The sequence below is a fragment of the Jaculus jaculus genome, chromosome 2, assembly GCF_020740685.1.
Source record: "Jaculus jaculus isolate mJacJac1 chromosome 2, mJacJac1.mat.Y.cur, whole genome shotgun sequence".
Lineage (NCBI taxonomy): Eukaryota > Metazoa > Chordata > Mammalia > Rodentia > Dipodidae > Jaculus > Jaculus jaculus.
Genome location: NC_059103.1, coordinates 17,905,013 through 17,929,725, shown reverse-complemented (window position 1 = coordinate 17,929,725; position 24,713 = coordinate 17,905,013). Strand labels below are relative to the sequence as shown.

The following is a 24,713-nucleotide window of genomic DNA, read 5'->3' as shown; positions in this document are numbered from 1 at the left end:
TGCTGGGTCCTACCTCCAGTGGCAGATTCCATGCTATGTACACATGAGACTTATAATCGTCCATCCAGACCTCAGCAACACGGAGCGCATTCCTCTTGGTGTAGAAGCCAATGTTGCTGTTGTACGGCTTCTTCTTCCGCTCGATGTGGGCCACCCGTGAGCAAGGAAGGACCTCCATGCTGCCTCCGCAGAGCCACACCTGCAGGCACGAAGACTACATCAGCCTGGCAGAGAGACTCCCGAAGAAGAGGCCACCTGTGCTCCCCACAAACCTCAGACAAGTAGCTGAACCAAACTAGCATGGTCAAGAAATACATTTATCGGGCTGGAGAGATGGCTTAGTGGTTAAGCGCTTGCCTGTGAATCCTAAGGACCCCGGTTCGAGGCTTGGTTCCCCAGGTCCCAGGTTAGCCAGATGCACAAGGGGGCGCACGCGTCTGGAGTTCTTTTGCAGAGGCTGGAAGCCCTGGCGCGCCCATTCTCTCTCTCTCCCTCTATCTGTCTTTCTCTCTGTGTCTGTTGCTCTCAAATAAATAAATAAATAATAAAAAAAAGAAATACATTTATCATATGTACAAGCCATGGAGGTTGGTTTGTTTACACAGCACAGCTTAACCTAACCTGACTAAAATACACAGAAAAAGTTCGCAAGAATTCCTACAGACGCAATGGTTCAGGGTATAAAATCCCGGCTCCACCGGTCTAAGATGTCCACAGTGGCATTGGGGCACATGGGTTTTATTTTTTGTGTGTGTAATTTGCATGTGCATATGTGTGTGGGGGGGTGTGGGTGTGAACACAGGCACATGTGTAGGAATAGAGGTGGGAGGCCAACGTCTTGTGTCTTTCCCCACTGCTCTCCAGTTTGTTCTTCGATACAGGATCTCTCAATGAACAAAGTTCACTCCCAAGTTCACACCTACACTAGCTGGCCAGGGAACCCCAGAGATCTTTATCTCTGTCTTCCCTAGCAAGGGGATGACAGGGATATGCCACCATGCCTGGCATTTTTATATGGGTACTGGGAATCCCAACTCGGGTCCACATGCTTGTGCAGCAATCACTTTAGCCATTGAGCCATCTTCACAGCATGACACATGGAGGCAGAAGATGGCAAGAGATCTGTGGGGAAAGAGGTCCAGAAAGCATCTTCTGATCTGGGGAGATGGCTCTATAGGTAAAGTACTTGCCACACAAGCATGAGGACCCAAGTTCGATCCCAAGCACCCATATAAAATGCCACGTGTGGTATCATGTACTTGCAATCTAATTTGAGAAGAAAGAGACAAGGAAGCCTTGAAATTTGCTGTCTAGCCAGTCAATGAGTCAAATCAATGAGTTTAAATTCGAGCGAGAGACTCTGTCTCAAAGAATAAGGTGGAGAGTGACTGAGGAAGACACCTGACGTACACCTCTGGTCTCCACACACATGCACACATGCCCGTGTACCAGACTATAAAGCTCAGCCCTCAAGATGAGGTGAGTGTGTATAAGTGTGTTAGAGAAGGAGGGGTTATACTCCTGGAATAGTAACATTCTTGGGTGGTTGTGATATGCATCTTGTTGTATTATTTTATTTTATTTATTTTTGGCTGTGCTGGATTTTGAACCTGGAGCCTTGCTCATGCTAAACAAACACAATCCTGGAGCCACATCCACAGTCTTTTCACATTCTGGATTCTAGGTGTTTTAACCCACCCAGGTTGCTCTTCTCCCCTTTTGGGAGTCAAATTTCTACCAGGTTTAAGTCACTCTGGAAAACATTTAAGTCCACTGACATTATTCAAAGATGCAATGAGCTGGGCCTGGTGTCACATGCCCATCATGCCAACTACTTGGAAGGCTGAGGCAGGATGAGAGGCAGTACAAGGCCACCCTGGACAACTTAATGAGACTCTGTCTCAAAATAATAAAAAAGGGCTGGAGAGATGGCTTAGCTGTTAAGTGCTTGATTTTGAAGCCTAAGGACCCCGGTTTGAGGCTCGATTTCCCCAGGACCCATTTAAGCCAGATGCACAAGGTGGCGCAAGCATCTGGAGTTCATTTACAGTGGCTGGAGGCCCTGGTGCGCCCATTCTCCCTCTCTCTCTGATTGTCTGTTGCTCTCAAATAAATAAATACAAATAAACAAACAAATAAGAATAATGAGAAAGGACTAAGGATCAGTGGGAGAGCACTTGCCTAGCATGTTGAGAGGTGAAGGCTCTGTCCTCAGAAATACACACAGACACACACACAGTCTTTCTCTCTCTCTCTCTGTGTGTACAACAAAAAGACCACACTGATGAAACATTTGATGCAAAAATCACATTAGTAACCCCATGGGCCCTCCAAGGGCAGGCAAATTTTAGCTTTTTAGTCTGTTGGTAAAAAACATGCTTTTTGGAGAAAAGCAGAGTTCTGTATAAGATAAGATTTTAATTAATCTCTCCCATTCTCCCAGTCTTTTCTAGGATTTCCTGGTAACACCTTTTCCCAAAGGGTGAGTTTATCCCTGCTGGTAATTTTCCTCCTCAGTGTTCTTTTTTGGCCGGATTAGAGAGGGCGAACTGGCTCCCCGGCCCCCAGTCTCAAGGCGCATTCTCTTCCTCTAAATTGGACGGATGCATAATGGCCCTCCTCCTAAATTCCTTTTGCGAAAATTCAATTTCAGTCTTCTGCTTTATTTATTACAGTTTCTCAGAAAGAGGATTTACAAATACGGATCTTGAGACATATCTCAATTTAAGCACCATGGGGGTGAGAACCCCTAAATGCCGAGATTCTACCGCCGGTCGATACAAGTCATTTCTCTTAATACACAATGAGGAATTAAAATGAACCTGGGTAAGTGACATGTAATTCCAAGGAGGGAGAATGTATACCGAGAGCACTCTGATTCATTGAGCATAGAGAGAAGTTTGGAAGGGTTTTCTTTTATGTCTTTGCTTGTGTTTTCTGTTGTTACTATGTTTTTTTATTTTTCATTAAAAAAAAGTACTTGAGAGAGGAGAATCATATTGGTTGACACCAGGATTTTTTTTTCTATTCCTTTTTTGTGCATATACATGCATGTGTGTATCGTGTGTGTGTGTGTGTGTGTGTGTGTGTGTGTGTGTGTGTGTGTCACAGCACAGAAGTAAAGGTAAGACGATGTGATGGTTTGAATGAGCTGCCTCCCCTAGCCTCATATGGTTTGGATACTCATCCCCAGGCATTTTGGGAGGTGGATCCTTGCTGGAGGAGATGTGTTGTTGGGCTTAAGGATGTTCTAGCTCAGTTCCCTTTGCCGACAGGAGCTCTATTCACACTTACTGCTTCCTACTAACTGCTGTGTAAAGAAGTGACGCCTAGTCTCTGCTCTTGAGAGGGAGTCTGGTAACTTCGTCAGGAAGTTAGCATGACTGGCATCCTGCAAGTGAAAAGCAGAAATGTCCTTGGGTTTGTCCTTACAGTCTATTCTTTGTTAGAGATCACAGAAAAATCTGGCTTCTCCTTGACTCTTGCCCAAAGGAGTTCCCTATACCAGTTTTCCCACACCCGAGCCCCCCCTTGGGAAGGAGGTCTCCTGTCTTAGAATTCAAATCTAATCCTGACATTGTGGTTGGTCAAGCTTAGACCCCAGAACTTGACATCATGGCTAGCCTTTCACTGAGCCAGCCTCTAGCCCAGACCAATCAGCTGTCTCTCTCTGGCTCACCTGAGCTAGAAGGTGACACCCACTACAATAAGGTTATAAATAGGCGTGGGCCAGGGGGCAAGGCTTTCTCTGGGCTGCCTGACCATCGCTCCTGAACCTCCCCGTTCTGATGAGTTTCGCTTCACCTTGCCCTGCCTGGGCTGAGGCGGAGGGAGGACCCCTCACTCCGCTCTATCTCATCTTGCCCTCCAGGTGGCAGGAGCTCTCTGTACTTTGTCTTCTTTTTTCACTTTTTTTTTTTCTAGACTCATATGGGCTCTCAGATCATGTGTGGGTATCAGTTTTCCTTCCCTTTGGTTTTACACTTCCCTAAATAAGTGTAATAATCTAATAATAACACCTGTCAGTTTGGTGTGCCCAATTCTTTGGTTCAATGCAAACATAAACTCAGGCTTTGGGGTTCAAGGACTTTCCTGGATCCCCAACAGAACCTGTGTCACTTGACCATCCTTTCCCTGACACGATTAAGCTTCCCCTTAGACTGTAAGGCAAAATAAACTCTTTCCTCTCATCAGCCGCTTTTGGATAGGCACTTTGTCCCAGCAAGGCACAGGTGACAAGAGGGGACAGCCTGGGCGGTGTCGTTCCCACCTTCTACCTCATCTGAGACAGGGCCTGTCCCATGGGGTTGATGCTGTGAATGCTGGCACAAGAGCTTCGTGACTCTCGCGATCTCAGCTCCCATTGCCATAGGATTGCAGATATATGCACTGCCCGCATCTGGCTTTACATGGGTTCTGGGGAATCTTAAAGGTTGCTGGGCTTGCACAGCAAATGCTTCTAACCACTGAACTATCCTGCCCCCTGTCCAGAGGCTGAGAAGATGGCTCAGTGGATAAAGCACTTGCTACCCATGTTTTGTTTTTTTAAAAAAAGGTGTAGCCATGTTGGTAAGCACTAGATTTGATCCTGTCTCCAAAAATAAATAAATAAATAAATAAATAAATGGTGGAAAGCAACTGGGGAAGACACCCAGTATTGACTTTGGGTCTCAACATGCATGCATACACATATGCACATACAAAGCTCACATTACTCTCACCAGCCAGTGAGATAGCATCCTGTCATCATGAAGGCTCAGGAATATGATGCCAAGTGGTCTTAGGTAGAATGAAGTCCCTTTGCCCCCCCCCTTTTTTTATTTGACAGAGAAAGGAGTGGGGGGAAAGAGAGAGAATGGGCACACTAGGACCTCCAGCCACTGCAAATGAACTCCAGACGCGTGTACCCCCTTGTGCATCTGGCTAATGTGAGTCCTGGGGAATCGAACCTGGGTCCTTTGGCTTTGCAGGAAAATGCCTTATTCACTAAGCCATCTCTTCAGCCCCCTTTGCCCTTTCTTTACCTACCCCATCTCCCTTCCTCTTTTCCCCATGTAAACTCTTGCTCCTCTTTCTGTGTGGATGGGTCACATGCCCCTTCCTTCTTCTGCACCATCTCCCCCTTCCTTACAGCAGCCCCAGCTACATAGATATTCAGCATTTCATTACTCTTTGTATTCCCAGCATTTACCCTGATGCCTTCGACTTCTGACAATTTACCTTTTATGGCGTAGACATGTTTGCAAGGATCAGAGTTCGGAGCAAAATGCTGCCAGGAGTGTGAAAGTAATTTAGACATGGAGCCCGCTGCCAGAGCTCACTGCCACCCCTGGCTCCTCAGTATTTAACTAGAATGAATGCCCAAGAAGGGCTTAAAGCTGCTTTAGGACCTTCACATAGAAGCTTCCAGAAAGGGCTTGGGTGATAACATTGTCTTCACTTCTCTATCTATGCTTAATGATCCTTCTTTCTACTATCATTTAGTGTGCCGTTTTCCTGAGGATGAAAGAGAAGCCGGTAGGGTGCGATTATAGATAAACTATGCTTAGCTCTAGGAGAAAAGTGAATTATGTTTAATTCTGCCTTCAATGCCAGAAGCTAGAGCTCTGAGACTATGTACACTGATGGGGAAGGAAGCTGCATATGCACATGAACTACATGATGGCTGGGCGTGGTGGTGCACGCCTTTAATCCCAGCATTGGGAGGCAGAGGTAGGAGGATCGCCATGAGTTCAAGGCCACCCTGAGATGACATAGCGAATTCCAGGCCAGCCTGAGCTAGAATGAGACCCTACCTCAGAAAACAACAACAACACCAACAACAAAACATGATGATCTCTGTCAACCTGACTGGATTTTGAAATCACCTAGGAGACGCACCTCTGGTCACATCTGTGAGGGTATTTCCAGAGAATTAACTGAGGAAAGAAGACCCACCTTGGCACCACCCTATGGGCTGGGGACTGGGGTTGAATACAAAGGAGAGAGTGAGCCGAACACCGGTAGCCATCTCTCTCTGCTTCCTGACTGTGAATGCAATGTGACCAGCTGCTTTGCACTCCTGCTGCCATGCCTGCCCCACCATGATGGGCTGTGAACCCAAATAAACACTTCCACCCTTAAGTTGCTTCTTATCAGGTGTTTAGTCATGCAACAAGAAAAGTAAAGAGCCCCGCCCAGTGTGGTGGTGGCGCACGCCTTTAATCCCAGCATTTGGAAGGCAGAGGTAGGAGGACTGCTGTGAGTTTGGGGCCAGCCTGAGATGACAGAGTGAGTTCCAGGTCAGCCTGGGCTAGAGTTAGACCCTACCTTGAAACAACAGCAGAAAAGCAAAAAATAAATAAATAAATAAAATAGCATGATAATGTTAAGCAGGGTTAAGATAAATGGAGGTCCCGGTCCACTTGAGTTTAGGTACAAAATGACTCTGGGAAGGATATTGGGACCTCAATGAATCTGGGACTTGTGGTATTTGTTTAGTTACTTTTTACTTATTTGAGAGAGAGAGACAGATAGAGAGAGAGAGAGAGAGAGGGAGGGAGGGAGAGAGAGAATGGGCATGCCAAGGCCTTTCAGCTGCTGCAAACGAACTCCAGACACGTGCACCTCCTAGTGAGCATGTGCAACTTTGTGCACTTGCGTCACTGTGCGTGTGGTTTATGTGGGACTTGGAGATTCAAAGGGAGTTTCTATGCGTTGTAGGCAAGCACCTTAACAGCTAAGCCATCTCTCCAGCTCTGTTGAGTTACTTTCTTGTTGGGTCCCTCATGGTGAGGAAGCCATGGGGGCAGGAGTGTGGGGCAGCTGGTCACTTTCAGTCCACAGTCAGGAAGCAGAGCCCAGTGAATGCTAGTGTTCAGCTAGCTTTTTCCATTGCATACTGTTCAGGACCCCCGCCCATAGAACAGCACTAACCACAGTAGAGGTGGGGTCTCCTGACATCAGTTAACTCAACCAAGATAATCCCTCCCAAGCATGTCCAGAGGCTAACCCAATTTAGATATCCCTCATAGGCATGTCCGAGGTTTGTCTGCTAGGTGCTTCTAGGTCTTGTCAAGTTGACTATCAATATCAACCATTACAGCCAGTTACAAGATTAGTTGACTTTATAATGTCATCAGGATTTTTATGAGAGAGAGAGATAGAAAGAGAGAGAGAATTGGTACCCAAGGGCCTCCAGCCACTGCAATTAAACTCCAGACACATGTGCCACCTTGTGCATGTGTGTGACCTTGCCCATGCATCACCTTGTGCATCTGGTTTATGTGGGATCTAGGGAGCTGAACATGGGTCCTTAGGCTTCACAGGCAAGTGCCTTAACCACTAAGCCACCTCTCCAGCCCTGTCATCAGGACTTTTATGCAGGTGTTAGAACATCGATCATAAGATCCTACAACTTGAAGGGACACTCTTACACTGAGACAGTGACAAACCTTAGTCCCTTGAACTTCATGGAAACTTCTGCTTTGGACCCCATGGATGGTCTTCCTGAGCTCACCATCCACAGACAAGGCTAGCCACATATGAAAGCAATCACAAGAAGGACTTGGATGACTTCTGCTGATGTTGTGCAGTGTCTGCTGTCTTCTCTGAGGCCACAACCATACCATGAGCCCCTAGCCTCATGGGCATCCCACTTCCAGCCTACACTGCAGACGATGTGGCCACAAGTCTTTCTGACCAGAGAATGTTAGTCTAGGTGGTAAGTGTCACCCAAGATCTGCTGTGGCTACAAAACTAACATACCTTCTTTATCCCTTTTTCCGCTGCATGGAGACCTTAGAAGCCACCAGCTAAAAGCAGAGGAACTCCATGATGGATGGGCCTGAGGTCTTTTCATGACAGCAAGTAGGGCTTGCTGACAACTATAAGCATCCGTCAAGCACTGTGCATGTAGTACATGAGATGGGTGTGTTTGTACATGCGCGTGTGGCCCCATGCACCTATGGGCAGAGGCCATAAAAAGACTTCAAGTGCACTTTTTCATTCTACTACCATATTTTCCCGAGACAGAGCGTCTCACTGACTTTGGAGGTCCCTGGAGTTTTTCAGTTAGATTGGCTGGCCAGGAAGCTCCCAGCACCCGTCTGTCTTTGCCTGTCCCCTCAGGGCTAGAGTGATAAGCATGTGTGCACAGGCCTGGATTTTCATGTGGGTGCTGGGGACTGAGCTTTGGTCTTCATGCTTGCACAGCAAGTGCTGGGATTTGAACATGGGGCCTTTAGCATGCTATGAAGGCACTCTGCCGCCGAGCCAGCCCTAGCCCCACGATGGATTCTCTTTATTCCAACAAACTGCTAAAATTTAATAATTTGCTTATTTCAGGGGCCAGGGTGGCTTATTCCAGGCATTCTCCACCCCTTATTTTGAACTGTAGCATGCTGAATTTTTGAATCACACACAGGAAGCCTAGGCTTTGAATGGATCAGACAATCCAGAAGCAAAAAGTCTCCCTGAAGATCCTTCCAACCCATAATTTCATTTGTGTTTCTGTCCCAGAAAACCATCCATTTCTGGGCATCCACAGAGGCTGGATATTGCACCCAGGTATTATATATGCTGCTGACCTGCCCTGTCCCACTCATTTCTCTGCCCTGCTTGGGGCCAGGTTTTGTGTTGGGGAGATTTGCTGAAATGGGTAGCTAGTGGCAGTGCTGATAAAGGAAAATGGTATTTTAAATTTTTAAAGACTTCTCTCTGGTGCTGTTTTGTTCTGCCTCACCTGACACTGTGTCCAAGCATATCTCCCAGACCTACGATCTATCTGAGACATTCTGAAATGTCATCTCCTACCTGCCGACTGTTGCTGCTGCAAATAGTGGGCAGCCTGGACCCTATAGTCTGGAAGGTAGAATTTGCATGTGTGCTACCCATTTATGGGTGGAGCAGTGAAAATGAGAGCCAAGATGACCACAATGCTTCTCTTTGCACTAAGATTCCAAGAAGACACAGGGAGGAAATGCATTTATCTCCAATGTACTCCCATCTTCCTTTTGTAAAAATACTGGGGCACGTGTGGCCGTGCTTTGTGTATGTGTGCATGTTTATGTCTTTGAGTGTGGAGGTCAGAGGGCAACCGCCATTGTCCTTCTTTAGGGATGCTGGTCAACATTTATTTTATTTATTTATTTTTTTGTTTTGTTTTCTAAGGTAGGGTCTCACTCTAGTTCAGGCTGACCTGGAATTCAATATGTAGTCTCAGGGTGGCCTCGAACTCTCAGCGATCCTCCTACCTCTGCCTCCCAAGTGCTGGGATTAAAGGCGTGCACCACCATGCCCGGCTTTATTTTATTTTATTTTTTAAAATATTTTTTATTTTTTTATTTGCACGTGCGAGAGAGAAAATTGCCAGGGCTTCTAGCCACTGCAAACGGACTCCATATGCAAGTACCCCCTTGTGCATCTGGCTTATTTGGGTCCTGGAGAATCAATCTGGGATCCCCTGTCCCTGCGGGCAACACCTTAAACACTAAGCCATCCCTCCAGCCCTTTATTTTTTTTAATTACTTATTTGCAAGCCGAAAGTCGAGGGGGGGGGGGAAGGAAAGAGAGAGGAAAAGTGAGAAAGATGGAATGGGCATGCCAGGGTATCTTGCCACTATAAACTCCAGATGCATGTAGCTTTTGTGCCTATATGTGAGCACTGAGGAATTGAACCCAGGCCATCAGGCTTTAAAAGCAAGTGCCTTGAACCACTGAGCAATCGCTCCAGGTTCCTTGGATTTTTAAGACATCATCTCATTCTCTAGCCCAGGCTGACCTTGAATGCACAACAATTCTGCTGCCCCAGCCTCCCAAGTGGTGGGATGACAAGCTTCTATGACCCACCATGTGTGAATCCATATACACATTTTGAATTCAGATTTCAAAAAGATTTTTCTCATTCAACACATTTTTTTTTCTTTTTGGATCTATATGTGAATGGGGTGTGTGTGTTTGTATGTGTGTGGGTACACATGTTGTGTGTAGGTATGCACACACACATACACAGACGTGTGTGTGTGTGTGTGTGTGTGTGTGTGTATATGTGTGTGTTGGCCCGAGGTTTTCAGTGGGTTCATTGCTCTCCACCTTATTTTTTGGCTTTGGTTTTTCAAAGTAGGGTTTCACTCTAACCCAGGATGACCAGGAATTCACCATGTAGTCCCAGGCTGGCCTCAGACTCACAGCGATTCTCCTACCTCTGCCTCCCAAGTGCTGGGATTAAAGTCATGTGCCACCACACCTGCCTCCCCACCTTATTTTAAGTCTGGGTCTCTCATCAAACCTGAAGTTCACAAATTTGGCTAGTGTAGCTAGCCAGTGAGTCCCAAGGCTTCCTTGTTTCTGTCTCCCAAGTATTAGCATTACAGGGTCCTGATGCTATGCATGGCTTTTATGTGGGTGCCAAGGAATCCAAATTCAGGCTCTCATGCTTATGTTGCAAGCTTTTTACCCACTGAGCCATCTGTCCAATCATCAACCCATGTTTTTTTTTTTTTTTAACAAGAGGTAAAATATAAAAAGAGGTGCTTGATTTTCCTTAGCTGCGGAGTCTGTACGGATATCTTGATCCGTTTTCTTTCTAGCAAAGGAACAGTGCTAAATGACTTAGCTATGCACACTGATGGATGGACTCGCTACCAGAGGAAATCGCATTCATGCAGACCCAACAGGGAAGCACAATGCATACTTTATCTTTCTGGCATTTGAAGATGGAAGTCATTTCCCTCTCACTCTTGCTTTGTTTCTGCACTTATCCTAATTTGCTAAATAACAGGGCTTCCAGATTGCGAGAAACGATTATCCTGATTCAGAGGAAACCAGCGCCAGCAACGCACTCCTGAGGAGGGCCACGTCCCTGCCTCCCTCAATCAAGCATCCACTCCTTTCCCTTGTCAGATGCCATCTCCTCTGATGAGATTACATGAAGGTTCCGATGGATGGAACAGTGACGGAAATCTCCAAGTGGCAATGAGGAACGATCCTTCGGAGGCACCAGAAAGTTTGCTGCTGCTAGCTTTTCAGTCTACGCTGGGGATAATGGGGTTTTGTGCATGCTCACTAAGCATTTAATAGCTTAACACGTCTCTCTCTTGCTGCTGTTGGCTGCGCACGGTGGCTTAGGTGGGTTTATGTGTGTACCACACTCCTCACTAAATTCTTCATCGCTGTGGATGAGGTGACAGGGAGTTCAACTTCACCTGGTAGCGTTGAAATACCCCAAGTCCTCTCTGGGCCACTGCTCAGCCCAAGAGGACAGTGGGGTAACTGCCACGTCTGGGATGCAGATGAAGACCAGAGAGATATCCTTGAAAAGAGAAGACAGAGCCTCGGCAAGTGGCTGTCCTTCTTCGCAGGAGAGGAGGGCACCATTCACAGAAGTGTGCTTCACCCCAGGAGGGTCAAACACATTGTCCCCATCACTCACATCTTCTCTAACCACCACACAGTTCCGTACAGCAGCTATGCTCAACGACATTTGTACTGTAGGATCTGAGTTCACTTGCTGGGCTGGGGAGATGACGCAGTGGGTAAAGCGCTTGCCAAGCAATCGTGAGGATCTGAGTTGGATTCCCCAGCACCCATGTAAAAGCTGAGTATGGTGGTGTGTACCTGTAATCCCAGCACTGGGCGGGGGAGGGCAAGAGGATTCCCTGGGCTTACTGGCCGGCCATTCTAGCTGGATTGCTGAGTCCTGAGTTCAGTTAGAGACCCTGTCCCAAAAACTAAGTGTGATAGAGGAAATTCACCTGATGTTGTCCTCTGGCTTCCACATGCACCTGAGCACACGAGACAGCCCCCACACATGAACACACATGCACCCATATACACACCTACTACCTCAACTCTGTACACACAGATGAATACATGTGAAAGCAAAGAAGTCTCTTTTCTCTTCATCCTCACCAGCATTTTTTTTTTGGGGGGGGGGTGGGTCTTATTTGAAATCATCTACCAATATGTATTAACTGTACAAAATAGAGGGGTTCATGATCTTTCCATATATGGTCAGCATGGCCGTTTGAATGTGATATGCCCCCCCATAGCCTCATTGTATAGATGATTCAGCCTCATACTGATCCCTAGATGGTGGAAATTTGGGAGGTGGAGCCTTGCCTGAGGAGATGTGTCACTGAGGGGGGAGTGGAGTTTATTAGCCCAGCTCCAAACCCAGTAGTCAGATGGCTTCTACCCAGATGATGCGTTGCCAAGACTCTGCTCTTTCATGCTTGCCCTGCCATGATGAAGCTTCCCCTTGAAAGTGTAAGCTTGAGGACTGGAGAGATGGCTCTGCAGAAAATCCCAAGGACCTGAGTTCAAGTCCCCAGTACCACATAAAGCCAGATGTGCACACTACATGGCCCGTGCATCTCAAGTTCATTTGCAGCAGCAAGAAGCCCTGGTGCACCAATACTCACTCTGTGTTTGCCTCTTTCACTCACTCAAACAAATAAATAAATAAATAAAATAAAATTTAAAAATAGGAAGTATAGGGCTGGAGAGATGGCTTAGCGGTTAAGCGCTTGCCTGTGAATCCTAAGGACCCCGGTTCAAGGCTCGGTTCTCCAGGTCCCATGTTAGCCACATGCACAAGGGGGCGCATGCATCTGGAGTTTGTTTGCAGAGGCTGGAAGCCCTGGCGCGCCCATTCTCTCTCTCTCTCTCCCTCTATCTGTCTTTCTCTCTGTGTCTGTCGCTCTCAAATAAATAAATAAGAAATAAAAATTAAAAAAAAATAGGAAGTATAAGCCTGAAATAAACTCTTTCCCCATATAAGCTGCTTTGGGTTGGGTGTGCTTGCCTGCAAAGCTTAATGACCTGGGTTCCATTCCCCAGTACCCAAGTAAACCCAGGTGTACAAAAGGGCATATGCATCTGGGGTTCTTCTGTAGTGGCTAGAGGCCCTAGTGTGCCCAATCTCTATCTCTCTCTCTGTTTACAAATAAATAAATATTTAAAAAATATTTTTAAAATATTTTTTTTAACTTTTTTTTTATTTGAGAGCAACAGACACAGAGAGAAAGACAGATAGAGGGAGAGAGAGAGAATGGGCGTGCCAGGGCTTCCAGCCTCTGCAAACGAACTCCAGACGCGTGCGCCCCCTTGTGCATCTGGCTAACGTGGGACCTGGGGAACCGAGCCTCGAACCGGGGTCCTTAGGCTTCACAGGCAAGCGCTTAACCGCTAAGCCATTTCTCCAGCTCTAAAAAATATTTTTAAAAAGGAGAAAGTTAGCTGAGCACCAAGATTCTATGGCTCTCTGCTTCTTGACTGAGGAGGCAATGTGACCAGCTGCCTCTCACTGGTGCTCCATACCTTGTGAGCCAAAATAAGCCCCTCCCCTTCCTTGACTTGTGTTTATCAGGGATTTTTATAGCATGCTTCCCCAGCCCTCCATTACAACTGCCAGCCACACAGACTTACTCATGCTGCCATCTGTTTTACTTATTTCTGCCCCTATCACACTGTCAACTCAGACAGAATGGATTTCTCAACCGTCTTACTCCTTCCTGCTCATGATCCCACCATGAAATGACGTCTTCGACATCAGCAACATTTGATGAATATCAAAACATTAAGAGGTGGCGTCAACATTCTCCTAGGCATCTGATGTCTGAATATCAGTGTGACTCCCTGTGGCCTCCACTGATGATAAATGACATTAAGAACTTCCTCTGTTACCAAGAAAGGCCATTACAGGCATCTTAAAAATAATTACAAAAACATTGACAGCTGCTACTTTCAGCACTGACAATGTACAAGGTCCTGAACTAGATACTAGATATGTAATTGCATTTAATTCTCACAATTAAACTCTTTTAAAAAGTTAATATCATGATTTTCTCCCATAAAGGAAAAATCAGAGCATGAGAATTTAGTTAACTTTTGTTGCATATCTGACGAGTGACAGACAAATTTGCAAAATTGTATGTATGTATGCATCATTGTTACTCTTGACTCACTAGTCCTTGACACATAGGGTAAATATATTATTTTTCCCTTTTTTTATTCTTTGCATATGTGTGTGTGTGTGTGTGTGTGTGTGTATGCACACGCAGGTACCCATGCTTATGCTTATTGGATGTCTTCCTCAGTGGGTCTCAAAGGAACAGTATCTATGACCAAATAGCCTCCACCTTATTTATTGAGACTGGTTCTCTCACTGAAGCCAGTGAGCCTTCAGGATCTTCCTGTCTCCACCTCCCCAGGACTGGGATTACAAGCATGCCCTGGCCATGCCTAGCATCTTCATGGGTGGTGTGAGGATCCAAATTCAGCTCCTAACACTTGTACAGCAAGCCTTTTACCAGAGGAGTTATCTCCCCAGCCTCAAAGTGAAGGTGAGCGGAGCACCAGCATTCACCTCTCTCTGCTTCCCGACTGTGGACACAATGCAACCAGCTGCCTCCAGCTCCTGCTCCCATGTCTTCTCCACCATGCGGGACTATATTCTCAAACTGTCAAGCAAAATAAACCCTGCTTTTTTTGTTGTTTTGTTTTTTGCGGTAGGGTCTCACTCTAGCTCAGGCTGACCTGGAATTAACTCTGTAGTCTCAGGGTAGCCTCGAACTCATGACAATCCTCCTACCTCTGCCTCCCGAGTGCTGGGATTAAAGGCGTGCGCCACCACATCCGGCTAAACCCTTCCTTCTTTAAGCTTCCTTTGTCAGGTATTTTGTCATAGCCACAGGAAAAGTAACTAATACAGGTGGGGACTATTACTTGGGGAATTATTGGCATTTGGGGCAGTTTCTATAATTTGGAGCAGACAGTAGGGCGGGAGTGGGTGGGTCTGGCACGTCAGACCCAGGCATGAGGGATAAGGGTCTTCTCTGGAGAAGTTCCACCGTGGTGTGGGTTCCTTATAGAAGCAGGGGTTGAAAACAAACAAAGCCGGGCTGAAGAGATGGCTTAGTGGTTAAGGTGCTTGACTGCAAAGCCAAAGGACCCATGCTTGATTCCCCAGGATGCACATGGTGGCTCATACCTCTGAAGTTCATTTGCAGTGGCCGGAGGCCTGCTGTGCCCATTCTTTCTCTCTCTCCCTGCCTCCTTCTGTCTCTCAACTAAATAAATAAAAATTAAATAAATTGATTAATTAACAGTGAAAAAAACAAGCAGGAGTTGAGCTTTTAATATAAGTTTCTACCTCTATGGCTTCAGTCTTGCTTTGTGTTGTGGTTTTTAAAATATTTTATTTATTTATTTATTTATTTATTTATTTATTTATTTATTTATTTATTTATTTGTGAGAGAGAGAGAGAGAGAGAGAGGGAGAGGGAGAGAATGGGCACTCCCGGGCCTCCAGCCACTGCAAATGAACTCCAGACACATGTGCCACTTTGTGCACCTGGCTTACATATGTGAGTCTTGGGGAATTGAACCTGGGTCTTTTGGCATGGCACAGGCAAGTACCCTAACCTCTAAGCTATCTCTCCAGCCTGTGTTGCAGCTTTGATATGAAGCATTTCTCCTAAAAGGCTCCTGTGTCGAAGGCTCGTTCCCTAGCTGGTGGACACAATCCCTGAGTGGTGATGAATCATGGGAGCTCTGATCTAATCAACTGATGGCTTCCTAATTTGATATTGGGAGCTGGCAGAAACTAGAAGGTGGAGGAAGGAGTTCACTGAAGGGGGGCATGTTTTACCCTAGGCTTCTAACTCTGACTCTGTGCTCTCTGGCTGCTACGAGGTGAGCAGATTTCCTCTGCAGTGCCCTTCCATCACGTTCTTTTCTTGCCACAGTCCTGAAAGCAAAGGGGCCAGCTGACCATGGGCCAAGACTTCTGAAGCTGTGAGCCAAAATAAATCCTTCCTCCTTTTAAACTGCTTCTCTTGAGTATTTTTTCACATTGACAAAAACAAAACAAAACAAAACAAAAAAAAACAAAAAAAAAAAAAAACAAAAAAAAAAAACCTGGCCAACATCCTCAGCACAGGCCACCACCATAATTCCTGATAGGGCTGAGCATGGCTCCAAGTAGAACCTACAAATGGGATTTTCTGTTCGGCCTCGACCTCAGAGGCCAATTGATCACGTGCTGGTAAGAATGAGTTAGAGGTTCAGCTCTCACATCACTCACTTTCTCTCCAGTGTTTCCAGGCGAGCAAGTAATAAGCAACCAGAAACAGGACCTTCGAGAACAAATTCAACCAAACAAATGCCGGGAGAATTCTCTGGGGGCCTGTAGGAGGCAATGAGGCATGTTATATGAAGATTAGAAGAGAGAACAGCCAATCTCGCTAAATAAATAAAAGATGAGGTGGTAAATACTTACAGCCACCATCATTTCCTCAGCCATTCCCCGCCCCCCGGAACATTCTCTGCCTGGTCAGAGAACTTTTCCTCTTGATTTGAACAGTGTTGGAGTTTCCTGAGCACTGCTAGGACAAGCACCTGTCCACAAAGCAGCTGGTGGGAAGGATGAGTTTATTTCAGCTTCCAGGCTGGAGAGGAAGCTTCGTGATAGCAGGAAAAGATGGTAGAGCAGAGGCTGAACATCCCTTCTTGCCACAGTGGGTTGAATATAGCAGCAAGGCTGTAAGTTGAGCTCTGGCCATGGGGAAGCTGGGCTGTAACAGTCTAAAGCCTGCCCCTAGCAACGCTCCTCCTCCATCAAGGCTCTGTTTCCTAAACTGCCACCAGCTGGGGACCAAACACTCAAGCACACGTGAGTTTATGTGAGACATACGATACAAACTACAACAGACAGATTCTGGGGAGAGCCTGCCCCCTAAAATGTTTCAGCACAACTGGCTCTCAGCACTCACTGCAGCCTCAGTCTGTCTTTTCGTAAAGCACTGGGGGTGGGAGAGTCCCTTCCTGGGATCTTATGATGCAAGCTCACACATGGTACCAGCATGCTTCACACTGGAAAAGAACCTAAAGCTGGGCTGAACCTGGGGAAAGGTGAGTGACCACAGCAGAAGCTGTGTCTTGGTTGCTTTTCCCATTGCTGCAACCAACACCTGAGGAGAAGAAATTTCAGGAAGACACCCTCAGCCCAGGAGATGGTTCATCACTTTATTTTGCAGGCTGGCACTGGATCTTGTTCAGTGTCTGAACTCCAGCAGTGGACATAGGACACACATCATGGAACTGTATTGGACACATGGATGCTTCTGGCCTGAGGGCTCCCATGTCCTAGAATCCCACTAAGGGTCCCTTGGGGATGCGGTTTTAATGCTTGGAGCTCACCACTGTCAAAGCCTCTTCCATGATGGCAGAGGGTGGCTGGACATGGGATCTTCATATTTTGAGACCAGGCTGACTTTGTAAGAGTATCTCCTTGGGTAATTGAAGAGACCCTTGGATTTGGTCTTTCCTTCCTCTCTCCTTTCCATCTTTTTCTCCCTCCTCCACCTTTTGTTCATGACTCACACTAGGGGTGCTCATCTCCTGCACTGGGTCCCTTCATTCAAATGCCCTCTGGCTCTGAAAACCCTCTCAGACACACCTAGAGACCCTGTTCAATCTGACCATGCTGTGTCCTGACCTAAGATACAAAATCGACCATCACAATGCCCCCCTCTGCCCAACCCCTCCCACCATGGCTCCCACATACTCAGGGTACACACCAATCCAAGTGACAGCTCACTGAAATGTCCCTCCCTCAAAAGTTCATGTTTGGGTCCCCAGTACAGCCACGTTCAGAGCTAGGGCCTTTGGGAGGTGACTGGTTGATCATGAGGGCTGCTACCTCATCAATGGATTACAGCTTATTAGGATACTATATAGGGGTGGAAGCTATAGAAAGTGGGGCCTCATAACCGGAAGGAGGTCATGGGGGTGTGGTCACCCTTGAAGAGTATATCTTGTTCCAACCTCCCCTTCTTCTTCCCCTTCCTCCTCCTCCTCTTTTTCTTTTTCTTCTTCTTCTTCTTCTTCTTCTTCTTCTTCTTCTTCTTCTTCTTCTTCTTCTTCTTCTCTCTCTCTCTCTCTCTCTCTCTCTCTCTCTCTCTCTCTCTCTCTCACTCTCTCCTTTCCAGCTGCTATGAGTTGAGCAACTTTGCTTATTCCATACAGTCAGCCACAATGTTCTGCCTCATCTTACCCATTGCAGCAGAACCCAGCCAGCTGTGAGGCTTTTTCTCCAGTATCTTGTCACAGTGGTGAAAAACTAACCCACCTGACTACCCCTTCGCTCCTCTTACCTGCCTCATTTGACGTGAACTGGGAAAGGCATTGAAGGGCAGGGAATGAATTCCCTCTTTAGACCAGAATGCCAAGCAGTTTACTGAGCACACTTCAGAAGGGCAGCAGCCCAGGCAGTGACAAGTACCAGGTCAGCTAAAGGCGGTGTGTTAAGGAGCTCTCCATCTGGGAGAAGTACTTGTTCTGTTAGAGTTGAGTTTTCCTGTGTGCAATTTTCTGGAATTTACACCAGGTGAAGGAGAACAGCTCAGGTTAGTTGGTGTGCCTGGGAGGTTATGTGAGCCAATGTGCATGTAATTTCCAGCTATGTAATCTCTGCTATGCAAAGAAGGTCCCCCTACCCCACAGTATTCTTGCATAGAAATCCAACAATGTGGCCTGTGTCCAATATCGTTCTTTTCCTTATATCCAACATGGCACCTTGTCCTTTGACTTGTCGAATTCCAATCTCCATGATTTCTGGATTGTGCTAAAAGATCCAGACGTTCAGTCCTTTGCTGCTTTTCAAGTCTTGCTGAGTTGAGTTTCTGGCCCGTCTGCCTTTTCAGTTCTGAGTTGCCCCAGTATTTTTAGAAGAGCACTTGTGTGTCGCTGAGGGCCAATTACACCAGCTGCCTCTATGGGGAGGTTTCCATGTGCCCATGTGTTTGCTCATTTTCACATTCTGTACAAGTGCTGATGAGATTGCTCTCAAGATGCGTACCAATCTAGACAATTCCCAATGAGATCCCAGCCCTCGGTGGCCTTGGCCACCACAACTCATTTAGTAGAACTCAGAGAGGATGATGCAGAGTCCAGATTTGGAAGGGTGTCGGGTGGATGGGGGGACGTTGTATTTGAACGGGGCGTTTGGCTGGCTAAGAAGACTTGGAGGCCAATTGCAGAAGAGAGCTTACTGGCGTGTCAGAGCACTGAGGGGACCTTGGTTTGACCTTGGCTTCTCTAGCACAGGACCTCTAAGAAGAGGAGGGTTTAGTTTTTGTTTTTTTGTTTTTTTTTTTTTTTTTACTCTCAGAATTGCTTCAAGCTGTCCAGAAAGCTCTGGGTGTCCCTGTCCCGTGAGAGTCTGCTGGGACTCAGAACTGGTACACCACACAGGGAATAAGGCCTGGGGCTGCCTCAATGAATGGCTCCGTGAGGGGAAGTTATCTGCAGATGTCTGATGTACCGCAGGAGATCTTGAGAGCCTGAAAGACTGATCATCCAAACACGCAAGTGTACACTCTCTTCAGGGACCAAACTAGCTACCATCAGATTATTCTGGAAATGGCCGGTAGTCCAGGGAAATAGTTTAGTCGACAAAGCGCTTGCCTCACATGCATGAGGACCTCAGCTCAATCCCCAGGTCCCACATAAAAAAGATGGAGGTGATGGCATGTGCCTATAATCCCAGCACTGGGGAGGCAGAGACAAGAGGATCCCTAGAGCTTGCTGATCTGGACTAATCGGTGAGTTCCAGACCAATGGAAACCCTGTATAGAAAAGAACAGGTAGATAGTGCCCAAGGAAAGACACTTGAGATTGTCTTCTGGCCTATACATGCATATCATACACACACACACACAAATGGTCATTGAGCCCAGGACATTGACAGTCTCTTATGGGAACATGGTATGATTATAACACAGGAATGGTTCCTGCCTGGGCATTCCATCTATCTTCCTTCCCAGCCTCCTTTCTTCCTTAGTATCTTGACACACTTTATTGGACCCAGAATTTTCCACTGGCCACTACACACATGCCCCACACTCCTTGAAGTTGTCTGCCTCACCTCTCCCATCAGCCGCCTCCGGTTGATCCTCTCGCCCCTCTCTAAGGCCTGTCTTGAGCCTTCTGAGTTTTTGACCTCAGAATCCCAAGACTGGAGTTACCCAAAGTACGATCCATGGACTGGGCGTTTGCAAACAGTCCACCCAAAGATTCCAGTGGAAATTACGAGCAACCTTTAAAAGCATTTATAGCCTTTCCACAGAACCATTTTATGCTAGTTGAATTGAGAATAAAAATTTAGGGGTTTATGTTTGTTTCTTGTTTCCCTGTTTTATTTTTATAGTAATTCACTTTTATTGTTATTTTCTGAAAGTATTGGACCATGATAGGCCAGAAATAAGAAAATATCTGGAATTTCTCAACCTTTTTATTTTTCCCATTATCATTTTTTTAACAGACATTTTCTCCTAATTGCCCTTCCTTGCTCTTACCATGAAATTTTATCACCACAGACACACTGTACACTCATGTATGCACTGTATGTGTGCCAGTGATTCACACACACACAAATAAATGAGTGGAAAAGTGAGTGGTGCTCTTTCGTACCTCCCTCTAGGAATCAGTTGTTGCTCTGTCCAGGACACCATATCCCTCCTGAAAAGTCAGCCAACATAGGATCATGTTGTGGCTTGAATGTCTAGTGTCCCCCCGCAGGCTTAGGTGTCTGAACACTTGGGCCAGTCCCCAGCTGGTGATTCTCTTTTGGGAAAGTTGTGGGACCTTTAGGAGGAAGTGAACCACTGAGGACAAGTCTTGAGGTCATAATATAGTCCCACTTCCTGTCTTCTGTCTCGTTCCTGACTGCAGACATAATGTGACCAGCTGCCTTACACTCTTGCTGTCTCGCCTTCCGTCCCATGATAGACTGTAGCTCCTGAAACTATTAAACCAAAAACAAACCCTTCCTTTAATTACGTTGCTTCTTGTCAGGTATTTTGTCACAGTAACAAGAAAGTAACGAATACAGATAGTTGAGAAGCCCTGGCACTCTGTGCCCCAGGAGACACGTGGAAATCTATGGGGTGTTCTGGGTCAGCCAATAGTCGTGCTAGATCTTGAAATATATTATTATTTTAAATGATTTGTTTCTTTTATTTTCCCATCTGCTATAGTTAGTGTGTTCCCTATTCTCTGCTTCCTGACTGCCATGATGTGAGCATGCAGCCGCACACCCCTGCTTGCTGTTTTGTCTTCCCACCATGATGGACTGGACCCTGGAAGTGTGAGCCTAGACAAACTCTTCTTTCTTTAAAGTTATTTCTTGCCAGGTACTTAGTCACAGCAGTGAGAAGAGCAACAGGCTCACAGTTTCTTACTTTCTCTTTCCTGGTGGCTAGCAGCCAAAAAAAAAAAAAAAAAAGAGCCTCAGCATCTCCATGAGCTACTCACATGGATTTTCTTCTGTAAATGGTTCCGTAGCCTATGTTCTTACACAGTGGCCATTTATTCCCCTGCCCAGTGAATAATGATGTTGAAAGCAGAGCAAAACTTGAGGCCAGATCAACACTGTTGTCAATGCCTAAGCTCAGGCACAGAGGATGGCTGTGGGGGCGGAGGGAGACATCTGAGACTGATGTGTCAAGAGCTGTGCCTTCCTTCCTCTCTCCTTCCTTCCCTTCCTTCTCCCTGCCATTTCATCTTTGCTTCTTCCTTCTTCCCTCCCTTCTTTTCATCTCTTTCTTCCATTCCTTGGCTTTCCTTCCTTCCATCTTTCTCCATTTTTTTCCTTCTGTCTTTCCTTCCTTTCGTCCTTCTCTCTCTTTTCCCCCCTCTCTTCCTTATGACCCCCTCCTTCCCTTCCTTCCTTCCATTTTTTATCTATCTTTCCATCTCTCTATACATCCATCTATCCATCCATCCACTCACCCCATTCATCCATTCATTTATCCATTCAACAATGCATCATCCATTTGTCTACCCATCATCTAACCCTCCATCTGTTCACCCTATCTATATAAGTGTTGATCTCTTCACCCTATCTATCTATAACCACTGATCTCTTCACTCCATCCGTATATCTACCCATCCACCATTCATCCACCTACCCAAATCTTAAATCATCCATCTGCTCACCTTATCCACCTATCCATCCATCCACCCATTCATCATTCATCAGTCCATCCACATATTTAACCATTATCTACTCAGCTCACCCATCTGTTCACTCACACACTCATCCATCCTACAAATTATTCTCGATGGCCTATGATGTATGAGACACTGTGTTAGGTTACTTAGGAGAAAGACTGATGAATGAAATAGACACAAACCTTCTCTGTCGTAACTCCACAGAGAAAGCTGTTCATGAAGCAACTACAAGCGTTTCAGGTGCACTGAGAAGAAAGACATTAAAGGAAGGCATTAAAGGGGCCAGGAGACCACAGATGTAAGGCAAGGGGAAGACAAAAGAAAGCTGCTCAAAGGAATTTGGTTCACACCAGAGTAGCTCAGACTGGATTAATACTCAGCTAAAACTCTCTAGGAAGGATCCAATTAAAATATGGGAAGACTGTATTTCTCATATCTGCATTTAAATATATGACTTAAGCCTATAATTAGCTGAGCTTTGTACGAACTGCAACCCAGTGAAATCTGGAGCCCAATTCTTGTCTCTAAGGCAATATACTAAACCCCCATTAGCAGTCAGACAAAGGCCATTGTCCCAGAGGCAGTCATTTGGACTTCAGTGTGATCTGAATGTGCAAGCCCATGTGAATGGAGAATCAGAATGAACCTTATATTTATCCCAAAAGGGGAGAAGAATGACAACTAGAATAGCTGAGGAGGTCAGCAGAAAGTTGACATTGAAAAAACCTCATGCGTCTGACATTGTTCGGCTTCTGTCAAAGAAGTCTGACGCCTTTCCCTAAGAATTCCGTCTGATTTTAAAATGTGTTCTGGGTGTACATGGTCCTGTGTAAACTTTCAGAAATTGTAAAAAAAAAAAAAAAAAGTCGGAGGGGAAAGCTGACCATGCCTCTCCCCAACAGAACACCAAAGTCAAAGAGAAGGGACAGGTGTCACTTCATGCTTTTAATTAACTGAAGGGACAAGGAGACAAGGAGAGAGAGGTGGAACCCCATCCCTCCTTGGATTCTCATTCATCATAAAGAAAAAAAGGATGTAACCCAGTCCTCCACTTATCTTCTGTGCGGGAGTACCTGGGCAGAGGTGACTTTCTAAGGGGCAGGTCTTGTAACTGGTTGACCATGGTGGTCAATTACGGTGGCCGATTCACTCTAGAGAGGGACCGTTATGTCCAACTGGAATTGAGTACAATCCCAGCCTAGAGTACAAAATCTACTAGACATAGTGTCCATTGTCCCTCAGTTATTGAGTGTATGATGACTCTATATACAGCTTCTGGGAGGAGGTCGTGTAAGACTCCCCTTAAGTCTAAGAGTCTAATGCCCCTCACACAGTACAGAAAGTGCCCCTACATGATATAGTGAGGAGAATGCTGTGGATGAAGTTGACTTGGGTGATGATCAACACTTGATATACCACACATTGGGCTGAGTTTCCTCTTTTTTTAAATTTTATTTTCTAGAGAGAGTGAGATAGGGCACACCAGGGCCTTTCAGCTACTGTGAATGCACTGTGAGATGCATGTGCCCCCTTGGGCACTGCATGCACTACATGCTTGCATCACTGTGAGTGTGGCAACATGGGACCTGGATATTCGAACATGTGTTCTTATGCTTTGCAGGCAAGCACCTTAACTGCTAAGCCATCTCTCCAGCCCCGAGCTTCCTCTTTTAACAGGGCATGTGATGGTCAATGTTTTGTGTGTGTGTCAGTGAGTGGACACACTAGTGCATGTGCATGTGGGCTTCGTATGACAGCCTCAGGTGTTGTTCCTAAGGAACACCATCCACCTTCTTTGAGACAGGGTCTCTCAGTGACTAGGAATGGGCCAAATAGGTTGGATGGGCTGGCTGGAGCTCCAGGGAACCATGTCTCCAGTTCCCCAGTGCTAGGATTACAGGTGTGTGCCATCATGCAAGGCATTTGTTTTTTAAACTTAGGTACTGTGATCAGTGTCAGCACCTTATATTTGCAAAGTAGCTATTTCTCCCCAGCCCCTGATGCTTAATCTTGACTGTAAACTTGAATGGGTTGAGAAACACTTAAGATGTAAAGTAAAGCAGTTCTAGAACTTACTAGATCATGAGAGTTGTGACCTAATCAATGGGTTCTTCCCTTGATGGAATTGAAATACCATGGTATGGTTGGGAGGTGGTGACAAATAGGAGGTGGGGTGTTTTGAGGAAATAGGTAACTGGGGTTGTGTTCTTGGGGCTATCTGCAGTCTTGGATCTTTTCTGTATCTATGGTTCTGTTTCCTGTCTGCCAAGAAGTAAAGAAGTCTCCACCCATATGGAAATTTGAATCAGGCGTCCCCTCCTAAACTCATGTGTTTTGAATACTAGGTCCCCAGCTGAGGACAATTTGGGAGGTGGAGCCTTGCTGGAGGAGATGTGTTGTTGTGGGTGGGTTATGGGGTGTTATGGTCAACTCCCCCTTCCTAGAGTACATGTCATTGTCCTGCTGCTGTTCCCCACCTGCTGAGGCAGAGGTGATGTCCAGTCTCTTTTCATATCATGCTTTCCCCTGCCATCATGAAGCTTCCCCTAGAGACTGTAAGCCAAAATAAATCTTTTCCTCCTATCAGCAGCTTTGTGTGGGGGGCTTTGTTGCAGCAATGTGAAAGTAACTACAACAGCTCACTTTATACTCCAGCCAGGATGTTCTGCCTGACCACATAAAAGCAACTGGCTGTGTACTGAACCCTCTGAAACTGT

The 24,713-nt window shown here is 46.1% G+C and overlaps 1 protein-coding gene across 1 annotated transcript in view; it reads right to left on the bottom strand.

Moving 5' to 3' along the window:
• Window positions 1-24,713, bottom strand: part of Galnt17 (polypeptide N-acetylgalactosaminyltransferase 17) — a 519,549-nt gene that overhangs the window by 36,579 nt on the left and 458,257 nt on the right. Inside the window, exon 7 of the mRNA XM_004662611.3 lies at window positions 14-199. Within this exon, the coding sequence (XP_004662668.1) occupies window positions 14-199 (186 nt within the window). The remainder of the gene's footprint in view (window positions 1-13; window positions 200-24,713) is intronic.